This window comes from Dipteris shenzhenensis, chromosome 13 (assembly GCF_047967505.1).
Source record: "Dipteris shenzhenensis isolate YYH24624 ecotype China chromosome 13, Dip_SZ_1.0, whole genome shotgun sequence".
Taxonomy (NCBI): Eukaryota; Viridiplantae; Streptophyta; class Polypodiopsida; order Gleicheniales; family Dipteridaceae; genus Dipteris; species Dipteris shenzhenensis.
In genome coordinates this window covers 44,836,624-44,851,566 of record NC_141608.1, presented here as the reverse complement: position 1 = coordinate 44,851,566, position 14,943 = coordinate 44,836,624, and the positions used below count along the sequence as shown (strand labels likewise).

At 44.4% G+C, this 14,943-nt stretch overlaps 1 protein-coding gene across 4 annotated transcripts in view; it reads left to right on the top strand.

Annotated features, from left to right (window-relative positions):
- Positions 1-14,943, top strand: part of LOC147895459 (haloacid dehalogenase-like hydrolase family protein) — a 156,703-nt gene that overhangs the window by 73,844 nt on the left and 67,916 nt on the right. For 2 of the 4 annotated variants that reach the window (XM_087383609.1, XM_087383607.1), the window contains one exon: positions 5,610-5,669. The exons of the other annotated variants lie outside the window; for them this stretch is intronic. In XM_087383609.1, coding sequence (XP_087239735.1) covers positions 5,610-5,669 — 60 coding nt within the window. The remainder of the gene's footprint in view (positions 1-5,609; positions 5,670-14,943) is intronic. 4 annotated transcript variants of the gene reach the window in all.

The window sequence follows — 14,943 nt, the reverse complement described above, 5'->3', positions numbered from 1 at the left end:
GAGCTCTTCCTTTTCTTTTGTTTGGTTGTGCTCTCTGCCTGGTATTCCATCGAGAGCTTATCATACTTCTCTTTGTTTTCTTTTTTATTTTCTTCCCATCAGAAGGGCCCAAAAGTACTTGACTATTGACTAGAAACAAGTCATTATGACAGTCGCAAGGCTGAGCAAAATTGTAGATGCAAATACAGCAAAAGAACATAAGATACAGGCTGGAAAAATGACGATACAATTCTGTAATGTGCGTAGGCCACAACATTTGAACCATATGGTAACAACCATCCAGAGATGACAACCAAGGTTTAACAAGTGGCTCGGAATCCCTTCTACCTTTGGCTGCTGCAAAGCGGTTATGTCCTGCTTCAAAATAAGTCGATTAATGTTTTGTACTGGCTGCTGCTGTTGTTAAATTGTTAGGATGCTTAGGTAAACTTCGTAGGTGGGAACATGTCTCTAAGGTTGAAGAGAGATAACAGTGATGCAAAATATGGCGCGTGTGCATGCAAATGTGAACGCAGCAACACTTAGGCGGCTTTTGAAAGTTCATGTTCTCGGCCTTTGCATAGCTCCATGACAGTCAGGGAGATTTGTGCCCTTTGGCAGATACTAGTTTGTGGACTGTGGATCAGTGATTGGTGATTGCTGCTGGCGGTTGCCTCTCCATCAACCCGTGAGGTGGTTTACATCCTAGAAAGGTTGCCATAGCTGCTGTTAGGTGTGAATGAGAGTAGAGATTCCGAGACTGTGTATTCTCTCCTTATGCGACTGTGCGTGTTGCCCTTAGTGTGTGTAAGCTTTTTGATAGAGAGCTGTTCATGTGTCAGCCAGGTACGGCCAGTGTAGTCGGTCTGTGGGTCCTCATCTTATGCAGTTCAGCCTTTGTGGCTTGAGTCATTCTCAGTCCTGGTCATTGTATACCTCCACAACAAGCCGTGCAGGGATATGTGGAGGTCTTTGAGTCTTTACTATAATATAGATTTGATTTTGGTGTAAACCGAATCATATATACTTGGTGTTATATCTTATGCGAGAGTAATCAATTGCAAACAAGTGGTATCAGAGCAGTCGGTGAGGGTCTGCAAGTTGTCGAGGAATCTGTCAGTCTTTCACAATGGAGAGCTTGTCCAAAGTTTCTTCGTCCAAGTCAGGATTGCCTGAGACATCAGTAATGAAGTTTGATGGAAGGAATTTTCCCTCCTAGCAGCTTTTTGTCCCCCTCCTTTTCATGGAAAAGGTTTGTGGGGGGGCATCTGGTTCGGAGAAAAGCCAGCTAACAATCAAGGGCTAAAGAAAATGCAAGCCTGGGATTTAAAGAATGAGAAGGCATTGGGTCTTCTAGGTAGAACCTTGGGTGTAGATTTCATTCATCATGTTGACAGCTCGAAGACCACAGCTCAGAACTGGAGTATATTGGAAGAACTATCCGTTTCGAGGGAGATAAATTCGAAAATTATGCTTAAACAAGAGATCTTGCACTCTATAAGGGAGGTGGAAACTCCCTGGAGACTCATCTCAACAGGATGCAGTCAATATTTAAGTAATTTCAAGCACTTGGGGTGCGGGTGGACGATGGCAATGCAAAGGCCATATTGCTCACCAGCCGTCCACCGAGGTACAATGATCTAGTTACAATCCTTAGAGTTAATTTGGATACGTTAAGCTTTCGTGATGTTGGTGCCATGCTTCTTAGTGAAGAGAGAAGAGTGGAGATGAATGTAATGCAACAGGAGAACCAGCATACATTATCAAAGGTAAGAGAAAAAGCAAAGAGAATGGTAGATGAGCTTAACAGTTTGTGTCTACTGTGGTCGAGAAGGACGGGAAAGAAAGGTATTGTTACAAGAAAGATTTCGATGACAAGAACAAAGAGGGAAAAGATCCAGCAGCAACTCAAAAGCATGCATGGTAGACCGTAGATGGAGATCAGGGAGATCATTTTGCAGGGCCGGTTCAGCATGAACCACCCCCAGTTATTGATCTTGATGCAGACTATGCCTTTTGAAGTTTTTGATATGCCGAATTTTTGGTTTGTTAGTTTCTTTTCTAGTGTTGTGTTGATATCCCCAACTCAGTTTAGGGGGGGCTGTTAAGTTGTTAGAATGCTTTGGTAAAATATGTAGGTGGGAACATGTCTCTAAGGTTAAAGAGGCATAGCAGTGATGCAGCATGTGGCACTCGTGCATGCAGCTTTGGATGCAGCAATACTAAGGTGGCTCTTGTTGAAAGTTCATGTTCTCTTTCCTTCCGATTGGTTCGAGGCCTTTCCGTAGCTCCATGAGAGTCGGGGAGCTTTGTGCCCTTTGGCAGTACTGTGTGGTGGACTGTGGATCAGTGATTGGCGAATGCTGATGGCGGTTGCCTCTCCATCAACCCATGAGGCGGTTTGCATCCTATAAAGGTTGCCATAGCGGCTGTTAGCTGTGTGAATGAAAGTGAGATTCCGAGACTGTGTGTTCTCTCTTTATGTGACCGTGTGTCAACGTTGCCCTTGTTGTATGTAAGTTTCTTGATAGAGACCTACTTGTGTAGTCTCGGTTTGTGGGTTGTCATCTTATGCAGTTCAGCCTTTGTGGCTTGAGTCGTTCTCAGTCCTGGTCATTGTATACCTCCACAACAAGCCCCGTAGGGATGATGCATGGAGGTCTCTGAGTCCTTACTATAATATAGATTTGATTTTGGTGTAAACTTCCTTCTTGAATCATTTATACTTTGTGTAATGTTTTATGTGAGAGTGATCGGTTGCTTGTGGAGGTCTATAGAGCTTCTTTATTGCCTTTATGACCACATACTTGTAAATAAGGATCAAGGAGCTCTATAGACCTCCATAGACAACAAAGTGATCATTTGGAGGGAGTTGGAGATATCTTTGATCATATCAAGACCACATGGTCATGAAGGCGCTTAAAGACCTCTCCAGGTCTCTTGAGAGGAACATGTGGCCATCAGTTTGGATCTATTGAAGAAAAGGAGGCCCATGGAGATCCATGCGCTTTCTTATGGACACGTATTTCTTATGACCTTTCCAACAGACTCTCTCTCTCTCCCTTCTCATACACACACATACACCCCTTCTCCGTTCCTCTCTCCCGTACCTCCAATACAGCCCGTACAACCTCTCCCGTACCTCCCGTACAGCTTCTCTTGTGCCCCCTGTACAGCCGTACCTCCCCGTACAGCCCCCCTCTATCCGTACAACCGTACAACGTCTCTCTCTGTACAGCCTCTCCCGTTCGTACCTCCGTACCACAGTCGTACCTCCGTCCGTCGTCGTCCGTACCGCCTCCGTACCCCCCTCGTCAACACCTCTCCATCTTTCCATACCTCCTAACCGTACCTAGTCTAGTCCTAGTCCTCCCTAACCCTGAGTTGGGCTAAACCCCCAACCCAACCCGGGGGTTAGGTTAAGCCAAGGGGTTCATCATACAGCCAACTATGGACTGGCCTACCCTCTCCTCCAATTCCCCCTCAACTCCTTCAACATCCATCAGGACTCGGTACTCTACAGTTGCAGCCATGACACCCTCTCCATATGCCGGGAATTACCAACAAGAAGGCTCAAAATGACCATGCCCGTATATCCGGAAGTTTGTAGTATATTTTATTAATGACATTCTTGTTTTTAGCAAAAGTATTGCTGAGTATCAGTGTTCAATACTTTGAGGAAAGCCAGTCTCTATGTAAATAAAAAGAAAACTGTATTGTATATGGTTAGACTTGAATATTTATGATTCATTATTACTTCTAAGGGGGTGAAAATGGATCCAAAGAAAGTGGCTGCGATACTGACTTGGCCTATCCCTTAGAGTTTAACTACGATCATTCTTAGGATTTGTCCAATTTTATTGAAGGCATATCAAAGGATATTTCAAGATAGTATCACCATTGACTGATCTGACCTCAGATAAAGTACCTTTTATATGGGGACAGAATCAACAAAAAGTTTTAACATCACAAAACAAGCTGTGGTCTCAGGACCGGTGTTAAAAATATTTGATCCTCAGAAACCGTTTTTCATTGGAACTGATGCAAGTGGCATTGTGGTAGGAGTAGTTCTCCTCCAAGAGGGAAGGCCAGTAAAAGCAAGACGCTTTCTCCCTCTCAACAAAATTGCCCAACTCATGAATTAGAGTTGTATGCTGTTGTCCATGCTTTGAAAACATGGAGATATTATTTATATGAATCAGAGTTTTATATTGATGTTTGTCGTGATACTCTGAAACATTTTGGTAAACAACTTGACTTGAGAGGCCGCCAAGCTAGGTGGGTAGAACTCATGCAAGAGTTTAACTTGACAACGAAGAGGGAAGGATAATAAAGTTGCTGATGCATTGTCGCGCATTATGCCTAATATGAGTTTCACGGTACTAGAGAGTGCTCTAATGACTGAGATTAGGGAAACTCAAAAGGTGGATGAGTTCGTCCAGAGCCTTTGACCTAAGGCTCATGTGCTTAAACCCGGGAAAAAGGGTGACATGGCATCCAAAAAAGGACAAACTTATTGAAGATATACCATAAGAGATGGTATGTTGAAAAGAAATGGCAAGGTAGTAGTACCTAATTAGAATGAACTTAGGCAGAGAGTCATTTAATAATGCCATGATAGCCCATGTGCGGGACATCCAGGAGTCGAGAAAACGTATGATCTCGTGAAATGAGATTTCTTTTGGCAAAAAATGAAAATACATATTCATGAATATGTGACACGCTGTTTTTCGTGTCAAGTAAAGCAGAGTGGGTGAAACCACTCGGACTTTTACAGCCCTTGGAAATACCACTAGATAGGTGGGAGAGCATTTCCATGGACTTTATTGTAGGTCTGTCTATGACACAAGGTGGATATGATTCTATCCTTGTGGTAGTTGATCGTCTTACCAAGATGGCTCACTTCATTCCAACTAGAGAGTCTGTTAGTGTCCCACAAGTGGCGGATTTGTTTATTAAACATATAGTTCATCCGCATGGACCCAAATCCATAGTGGTAGACAGGGATGTTAAATTTACTAGTCATTTTTGGATTGCGGTGTTTGAGACACTAAGGATTGAGTTGGGAATGAGTAGTGGGGATCCGGATGGTCAAACGGAAATAGTCAACCAAATTTTAGAGGATATGCTTAAAGCATATGTTTCATTGAGGCAACATTCGTGGGACAAGTGGTTGCCACTGTTGGAATTTTCCTACAATTGTAGAAAACATTCCTCTACAAGGTTCAGTCCGTTTGGGCTGAACTATGGTTATAGATCAGCAAATCCAATTACAGTTGGAATACCTCAGAAAGTGCCTAGTGCCGCGATCTTTGTGGTTCAAATGCGGGAGATGCTAGCACTTGCGAGGGCTAACATACGCTAGGCTATGGGTAGAGCTAAGGCATATGCGGATGAAAACAGATCCGTTAGAGAATTCAAAGAAGGAGAAAAAGTTTTTCTCAGAGTTCCTTCGCACTCTAGGTCTTTGACTGCTGTAGGAGAGTGTGCTAAGTTATCACCATGATATTGTGGCCTATAAATTAGAATTACCACAAGGTTGTAAGGTGTACCCAGTGTTTCATGTTTCTCGTTTAAAGAAATTTTTACACACAGGTGACTCACTAATGGAGGGTGTTGTTTTGTTTCAGGAGATAGAGGATAATGCAGGACGCAAACCAACAAGAATCCTGGACCGAGGAACAATGCAGGTATGCAATCGGAAGATACCCACGGTGTTGGTTGCATGGCATGGTTTACCTCTATCAAAAGCTACCTGAGAATCCATATACCAGTTACGGAGAATGTTCTCAGACTTTATCATCGAGGACGCTGATGCCTAAAGAGAAAAGGAATGTTACGCTTGAGGTAGCATGACCTCGGAAGGGTCAGTGGACATTTTTCTTTAGAGGATCAATGTTTGTATTATATTTATTGGGCTTCATGTAAATGGTCAAAAGGATTAATGTCAAGGTCCTTGATGAGGGTGACAAGGCACTGATTAGATGGGTCTAAGGCTAGTACCCTAGAATGATGACATCTGGTAGACTAGATCCATCTAGGGATTTGGGGCTTTGTGGATCTGCATGCAACAGGGATGTGTTTTTTTTTTTCGGAAAGCAGCGTCAGGCATCTAGGCACGCAAGCCTAGGACGAAAAGGAAGAAGAAGAAAATCTCGAATTTCGAGAAAAGTACAGCAGGTACAGCGAGGAGATTTGGACCTTTCCCGAGGTGCATTGTATTGCGTGAAGTACAGCAAGTACTTTTCTTTTATTTCCCTCCTACTTGGAGGTGGACTTGTGCACAGATATCGGGATTTATGCATCTGACAGAGGATATATGCTTTTACTGGGTTTGAATCTCAGTTTACGGGTGAGCAGATCATAGGGCTTTTGCCCGGCAGTTGATGCTTTGTATGCCTTGAGGTAGTGTGGTGCCAGAGTGCACACATTTGTCTCGATTTCCGCAGTGTTGAGGTGACATTTTCTTGCAGGTCACATTTCTTGTGCAACACTCAGAGAACCTCAGTTGAGCCACGCTTGGTCAGGGCGCATCGAGTTTACTCGGTCCCTAACTGTCCATCGTTGACAGTGCTCAAAAGGTTCCTCATTGAGTGTTTGTACGTTGGGATCTGTGTATGTCATTTCTACACAGGGCAGTATTTGCATTACACTGTTAGTTGATTTTGTCAGAGAGATTTGCACATTGTATGCCTTATCCCTCATTGTTGAGGTTGTTTTCACTTGGTACAAGTGTCAGATCAAGGGGCTTTTGCCCAGATTTTGCTTGAGAGCACTTGGGTTACTGTCAGAGATCTTCAGATGCATTTTATTCCCTTGGCAGAAGGGTAATTGCTTGGGATTTATCCCATTTTCTGTTGCAGGTTTTGTGACAGGCTGAAGTGTCTGGAGCTCTTTTTTTTTCAGTGAACAAAACAGTGTATGCCAAGTGGTTTATGCATATTAAATTAGTGCAATACCTCATCTGAGGTGGGAGAAGTGATCAGGACAGCAGTGTTTTGTGCCTTGTCAGCTGATGATGCACTGTTAAAGCACTTGTGGAGCAGCTGCAGCATTCTGAAATTACTGTTTTTATGCCTATTTGAGCACGGTACAGTGTATCAGAAGGTACAGTAACTGGAGAAATTTTCTGTTGTGCTGCAGATTTTCTGACAGTAAAAAAACAGCACTATTATGAGTGCTCATGGCTCTTGATAGAGCAGGTTTTTTCTGAGAAATCAGAATTTTATTCAGTTTTTTTTGACTTACAGGGAGTCAGGTACTTTCCTTATCTGATATGGCATCAGGGGGAAGTGAATCATCAATTCTGAACATAAAGAAGTTGGAAGGGGCACACAATTATGCATTATGGGCAGAACAGTGTTTGAATGTACTTCTGCTTAAGAAGATTTCTAAGCCCATAAGGGTGAAGGGTGTCAAACCATCTGGGATGTCAGATGAAGAATGGGAGGAGCTAGATCTGTCCGCGAGGGCTGCTATCATGCTTACTCTCAGTGATTCTCTTGTGTACAATGTTCAGGCTGAAAAGACCTCTTATGGTGTATGGCAGAGGCTAGCAGAGTTGTATGCCCAAAAGAGTTCAGCCAGTAAGGTGTATTGGTTGAAGAAGCTGGTTGATCTTCGCATGAAGGAAGGTACAGCTATGACCTCACACTTGAGTGAGTTCAATGCCATCTTTACACAGCTGATTGCACAGGGGTTGAACCTTGATGAGGAGTTCAAGGCTACTTTCTTGTTGTGTACCCTTCCTGAGAGTTGGGACACTTTCAAGACCACCTTGTCTAATTCAAATGTCACTCTTATATATGCTGATGTAGAGAGCTCTCTCCTCATGGAGGAGATGAGCAGGAAAAATAATGCGGGCAGCAAGTCTTCAAATGCTTTGCAGATACAGGAAAGAGGCAGGACTCAGCAGAAGGGGAGATCTGCTAGTAAGTCCAAATCCCGCAGTCAGTCCCGTATCAGAAAGGATATTGAATGCTTTTATTGTGGCAAGAAGGGACATGTGAAGTCTAAGTGCTTCAAGTTCATACGGGATCAGAAAGCCAAGAAGGCTGAAACAAAGGATGCAGGCAGTGGAAGCAAAGGCAAAGGCAAGGCCAAGGCAGATGACTTAGATGCAGTGAATGTTGCAGCAGAGGATAGTGACAGTGACATACATGATGTTTTATGCTCTTCTGCTGTAATTGCACATACTTTGGTTATTGATGGCCATGACATGCACACCTGGCTCTTGGATTCAGGTGCTTCCTTTCATGTTACTCCTCATAGGGAGTGGTTTACTTCCTACACAGGTACTCATGGAGTTGTTCATCTTGGGAACAACTATGCATGTCGGATTGCAGGGATTGGCAGTATACAGATAGTATTCCCTGATGGACGGTCATTTATGCTTGATGGTATTCGCCATGTTCCACAAATCAAGAAAAATCTGATTAGCACTGGCTTGTTGGATGACAGTGGTTACCACACCACATTTGGGGGTTCCAAATGGGTGATTACTGATGGCCAGGTTGTAGTGGCTGAGGGTTATAAGAGTGATACCTTGTACCCTCTTTATGTTTCCACTGTGGGTAATCACGTTATTGCCATAACCGAGCTGCCAAAGGTTTCATTGTGGCATAGCCGGTTAGGACACATGTCTGTTAAAGGAATGCAAGAACTGTCATGTTTGGGTTATCTGCCGTCTCTTTCTTTTTCAGATTTGCCTACTTGTGATCATTGCATATTTGGCAAGCATTCTGAAACTCCTCATAAGAGGAGAACTCCCCAGAATAGAGCACCGCTTGATCTAGTGCACACTGATTTGTGTGAGATGCCACAGTTATCACTAGGGGGTGCAAAGTATTTCATTACTTTTATTGATGATGCCACACGCAGAGTGTGGTTCTATTTCTTGAAGCATAAAAGCGATACCTTAGATGCTTTCAAGAAGTTTGTCGCTCAGGTTGAGAATCGGACAGGTCGCAGGCTGAAATGCCTCAGATCCGATAATGGGGGTGAGTATGTGTCACATGCTTTTGTGCAGTTTTGCGAAGCTAAGGGCATCAAACAGGAACTCACAGCCCCTCATAATGCATCTCAAAATGGTGTAAGTGAGCGAATGAATCGAACTATTCAGGAGAAGGTTCGATGTATGTTGTCTTATGCTGCATTGCCCCATGGCTTTTGGGCAGAAGCCGTGCAAACAGCAGTTCACATTATTAACAGGTCGCCAAACAAGGCTTTGGAGTTGAAAGTGCCAGAGGAGGTGTGGTCTGGCAAGCCACCCTCATATAAGCACTTACGTGTATTTGGCTGCGAGTGCTTTGCTCATGTACGCAAAGAACTGCGCACCAAACTGGAGCCAAAGTCTTTCAGATGCATCTTCATGGGTTATGGTGACGAAGGTGAAATGGGGTACAGGTTATGGGATCCCGTTAAACGGAAGATTATACGCAGCAATGATGTCATCTTTAAAGAGGATAGTGTACACAAGGAACCCGTGCAACCTGTGGAATACAGGAGGGTTATTTATGATGATGTTGGACAGCATAGAATCCCCATTTATATGCAGCAGCAGGCTGCTGCAGATAACCCTGTTCAAGAGGGTATACAGGCTGAAAATCAGCCAGATAATCTTGCCAATGATGCACCACTGAATATGCCAGCAAATGGGGCTGTAGAACAGCCAGATATGGTGGTACAGCCACCCGTCATGCATGACGAACAGGCTGGACAGCAGCCTAATCTGGAACATTTTGTTAGGAGGAGCACCCGTGTACAACGGCCTCTTGCCAGGTTTGTTCCAGGAGCCAATAATGTGGCTGATTTTATTATGCTGACAGATTGTGGTGAGCCTTCCAGCTTCAAGGAAGCTATGGGAAGAACAGAGAAAAGGAAGTGGGAGAAAGCCATGCAATCTGAAATGGACTCTCTACTTCAAAATGATACATGGGACTTGGTGCAGCTACCTGCAGGCAGAAAGGTTTTGCCATGCAAGTGGGTTTACAAAGTCAAAGTGGATTCAAATGCTTTACCGAGGTATAAAGCCAGATTGGTTGCCAAGGGATTTAAGCAGGAGAAAGGTATTGACTTTGATGAGATCTTTTCCCCTGTAGTCAAGATGACTACTTTGAGAGCAGTGTTAGCTCTTGTTGCTCATGAGGACATGGATTTATGTCAGATGGATGTGAAGACTGCTTTTCTTCATGGAGATCTCCATGATGAGATCTACATGAGTCAGCCAGAGGGATATGCTGTTAAAGGGAAAGAGCAGCTTGTGTGTAAGCTCAAAAGGAGCTTGTATGGACTCAAGCAGGCACCAAGAGAATGGTACAAGAAGTTTGATGCCTTCATGCAGTCCCAAGGGTATCATAGGTGTGAGACCGATCATTGCTTGTACACTAAACGGGCAAAGGATGGCAGTTTGATGCTACTCATTCTATATGTGGATGACATGCTGATTGCCAGTAAATCTCAGCTTGAGATTAGTGCTTTAAAGAAACAACTGCATAAGTCTTTTGACATGAAAGACTTGGGTGATGCAAACCATATTCTTGGCATGCGGATTACTTGTGACAGGTCCAAGGGACTTTTGTTTCTGTCACAAAAGGAGTACATTGACAAAGTACTGCAGAGGTTTAAAATGGAGGGGGGGAAGTCTATTAGTACCCCGTTGCCTCCACATTTAAAACTCAGCAGTAAGGACAGCCCCAGATCAGATGATGATAAGGCTGAAATGGCCAAGGTTCTGTATGCATCTGCAGTTGGTTCTTTGATGTATGCCATGGTTGCCACTCGTCCGGATATTGCTTTTGCGGTGGGAGTCATCAGCAGGTATATGGCAAATCCAGGCAAGCGGCACTGGGAAGCAGTGAAAGGTGTCTTCAGGTATCTCAAAGGTACCAAAGACTTGTGCATATGCTATGGTAGGCAAAATGCATTGGTGCATGGTTTTACAGATTCAGACTATGCAGGGAATGCAGATAATCGGAAGTCTACTACCGGTTATATTTTCACTTTTGCAGGAGGTGCTATATCTGTTGGGGTAAAGGCACATTGCCTACCCTTATATTAAAGAATTAAAGTTAGGACACCTATGATTGTCTTAAGACAGTCATAGGGTAAACCTAATCCTAATAAAACTTAAGTGAGTTTGTGGTGTGGCTCACTCATTACTTCACACCCGCACTAGTGTGTCTCTCTCTCACTCTCACTCTCTTGCTCCCTTTCCACTCTTCTTCCCCCTCTAAACTGGTATCAGAGCCTCCCCTCCCAAGCTCTCTCTCCCTCGCTTACTACCCTCTCCGTACGGACGTACGGACAGTGCCGTACGACCGTACGTCGTCCGTACAGTCGTACGGACGGACTGCGACAGCATCAGGGCGGCGCAGCAGGCGACGGCGCGGGAGCAGACCAGGGCGACAGCGCGGTGCAGTTCAGGGCGCAGGCGGCGCATTTTGCAGCTAGGGCGGCGCTTTTGCGCAGGCGGCGCATTTTGCAGATAGCTGCAGCTCGTGGTATCCAGCACTGTGTGGGCTGTGTCGAGGGCAGCTCCAGGGCGGCCTGCATCAGGCAGCTGTACAGAGCGGCGCACCTACTCCAAGGACTGCCGTACAGTCGTACGGATTTCCGTACAGCTGTACGGACGACGCTGCCACAACCACAGGCAGTTATACAGATTTTTTTTCGATCTGTGTGCAGCAGGGAGGTACATATTCTTGGGATCTGTGTCCAAAGATTTTTTTTTGGGGGAAGCGTGCTGCTGCAAGGACACAAGTACAGCAGGACAGCCGGAGCTTCTATGCTTTTACTGAGTGAAATTCTCAGTTTTGGGTGAAATTATCAAAGGGCTTTTGCCTAGATGTGTTTGCAGTCTATGCCTTGAGGCAGTGTGTAGCCAGGTGTGTAGCCAGGGAGCACACATTTGCTTTATTTCCGCAGTGCATTTGGTGACATTTGTTGCAGGTCACATTCTTTGTACACACTCTGAAAATCTCAGTTGAGCCACGCTTGGTCAGGGCGCATCGAGTTTACTCGGTCCCTAACTGCCCATCGTTGACAGTGCTCAAAAGATTTTCTTCTGGGTGTTTGTACTTTGTGGTTTGTGTTGTTACTGAGTACACAAAGGCAGTCTATGCTTTGCACATTGTCAGGTACAAGAGTCAGAGAGATTTTCATATTGCTTGCTACCTCATTGTTGAGGTGTTCTCCACTTGATTCAGGTGTCAGATCAAGGGGCTTTTGCCCAGACTTTGTTTGATTGCACTTGGGTTACCGACAGAGATCTTCAGATGCATTTTCTCCCCTTGGTATAAGGGTGATTGCTTGGGATTTATCCCATTTCCTGTTGCAGGTTTTGTGTGACAGGCTGAAGAGTCATTTACTGTTTTTGGGGTGTCAGTCAAGTATTTTCTGCAATTTGAGACAGTGACATACCTCATCTGAGGTGGGAGAAGTGATCAGTACAGTCAGTACAGCAGTGTTTACAGCAGTCTGAGTGTTTTTGTCAGATAATTATGCACTGTTAAGCTCTTGTTGAGCAGCAGCAGCAGTCTGAAATTACTGTTTTTTATGCCTCTTTGAGCTCAGAACAGTTTGTCAGAAGGTACAGTACTTGCAGGGACATTTACTGTTTTGCTGCAGATTTTACTGACAGTAAAAACAGCACTTTTGAGAGTGCTACTGGCTCTTGAATAGAGCAGGCTTTTCTGAGAAATCAGAACTTTATTATTCAGTCTTTTTACTTCCAGGGAGTCAGGTACTTTCCTCATCTGATATGGCATCAGGAGGAGGTGATTCTTCAATTCTGAACATAAAGAAACTGGAAGGAGCACATAACTATGCATTATGGGCAGAACAGTGCTTGAATGTTCTTCTGTTAAAGAAGATTGCTAAGCCCATAAGGGTAAAGGGTGTCAAGCCATCTGATATGGCAGCTGATGATTGGGAAGAGCTTGATTTGTCTGCGAGGGCAGCTATTATGCTCACTATTTCAGACACTCTTGTGTTCAATGTACAGGCTGAAAAGACCTCTTATGGTCTATGGCAGAGACTAGAGGAATTGTATGCCCAAAAGAGCTCAGCCAGTAAGGTTTATTGGCTGAAGAAGCTGGTCGATCTTCGCATGAAGGAAGGTACAGCTATGACCTCACACTTGAGTGAGTTCAATGCTATCTTTACACAGCTGATTGCACAGGGGTTGAATCTTGATGAGGAGTTCAAGGCCACTTTCTTGTTGTGTACCCTCCCTGAGAGTTGGGACACTTTCAAGACCACCCTGTCTAATTCAAATGCTACTCTTATGTATGCTGATGTAGAGAGCTCTCTCCTTCTGGAGGAGATGAGCAGGAAGAATAATGCGGGCAGCAAGTCTTCAAATGCTTTGCAGGTACAGGATAGAGGCAGGACTCAGCAGAAGGGGAAATCTGCTAGTAAGTCCAAATCCCGCAGTCAGTCCCGTGGCAAAAAGGACATTGAATGCTTTTATTGTGGCAAGAAGGGACATGTGAAGTCGAAGTGCTTCAAGTTCATACGGGATCAGAAAGCCAAGAAGGCTGAAACACAGGATGCAGGAAATGCAAGCAAAGGCAAAGGCAAGGCCACGCTAGTTGAATTGGATGCAGTGAATGTTGCAGCAGAGGACAGTGACAGTGACATACATGATGTTTTATGCTCTTCTGCTGTAATAGCACATGCTTTAGTTATTGATGGCCATGACATGCACACCTGGCTCTTGGATTCAGGTGCCTCTTTTCATGTTACACCTCACAGGGAGTGGTTTACTTCCTACACAGGTACTCATGGAGTTGTTCATCTTGGGAACAACTATGCATGTCAGATTGCAGGGATTGGCAGTATACAGATAGTATTTCCTGATGGACAGTCATTTATGCTTGATGGTGTTCGCCATGTGCCGGAAATCAAGAAAAATCTGATTAGCACTGGCTTATTAGATGACAGTGGTTACCACACCACATTTGGGGATTTCAAATGGGTGATTACTGATGGCCAGACAGTAGTGGCTGAGGGTTTTAAGAGTGATACCTTGTACCCTCTTTATGTTTCCAGTGTGGGTAATCATGTTGTTGCCATAACCGAGCTGCCAAAGGTTTCATTGTGGCATAGCCGGTTGGGACACATGTCTGTTAAAGGAATGCAAGAACTGTCACGTTTGGGTTATCTGCCGTCTCTTTCATTTTCAGATTTGCCTACTTGTGATCATTGTGTTTTTGGCAAGCATTCTGTGACTCCTCATAAGAGGAGAACTCCCCAGAATAGAGCACCACTTGATCTAGTGCACACTGATTTGTGTGAGATGCCACAGTTATCACTAGGGGGTGCCAAATATTTTATTACTTTCATTGATGATGCCACACGTAAGGTGTGGGTCTATTTCTTGAAGCATAAGGGAGATGCCCTAGATGCTTTCAAGAGGTTTGTCGCTCAAGTTGAAAATCGGACAGGTCGTAGGCTGAAATGCCTCAGATCCGATAATGGGGGTGAGTATGTGTCACATGCTTTTGTGCAGTTTTGCCAAGCTAAGGGCATCAAACAGGAACTCACAGCCCCTCATAATGCATCTCAAAATGGTGCAAGTGAGCGGATGAATCGAACTATTCAGGAGAAGGTTCGATGTATGTTGTCTTATGCTGCATTACCCCATGGCTTTTGGGCAGAAGCCGTGCAAACAGCAGTTCACATTATTAACAGGTCACCAAATAAGGCTTTGGAATTGAAAGTGCCAGAGGAGGTGTGGTCTGGCAAGCCACCCTCATATAAGCACTTACGGGTATTTGGCTGCGAGTGCTTTGCTCATGTACGCAAAGATCTCCGCACCAAACTGGATCCAAAGTCTATCAGATGCATCTTTATGGGATATGGTGATGAAGGTGAAATGGGGTACAGATTATGGGATCCCGTTAAACGGAAAATTATACGCAGCAATGATGTCATCTTTAAAGAAGATTGTGTACACAAGGA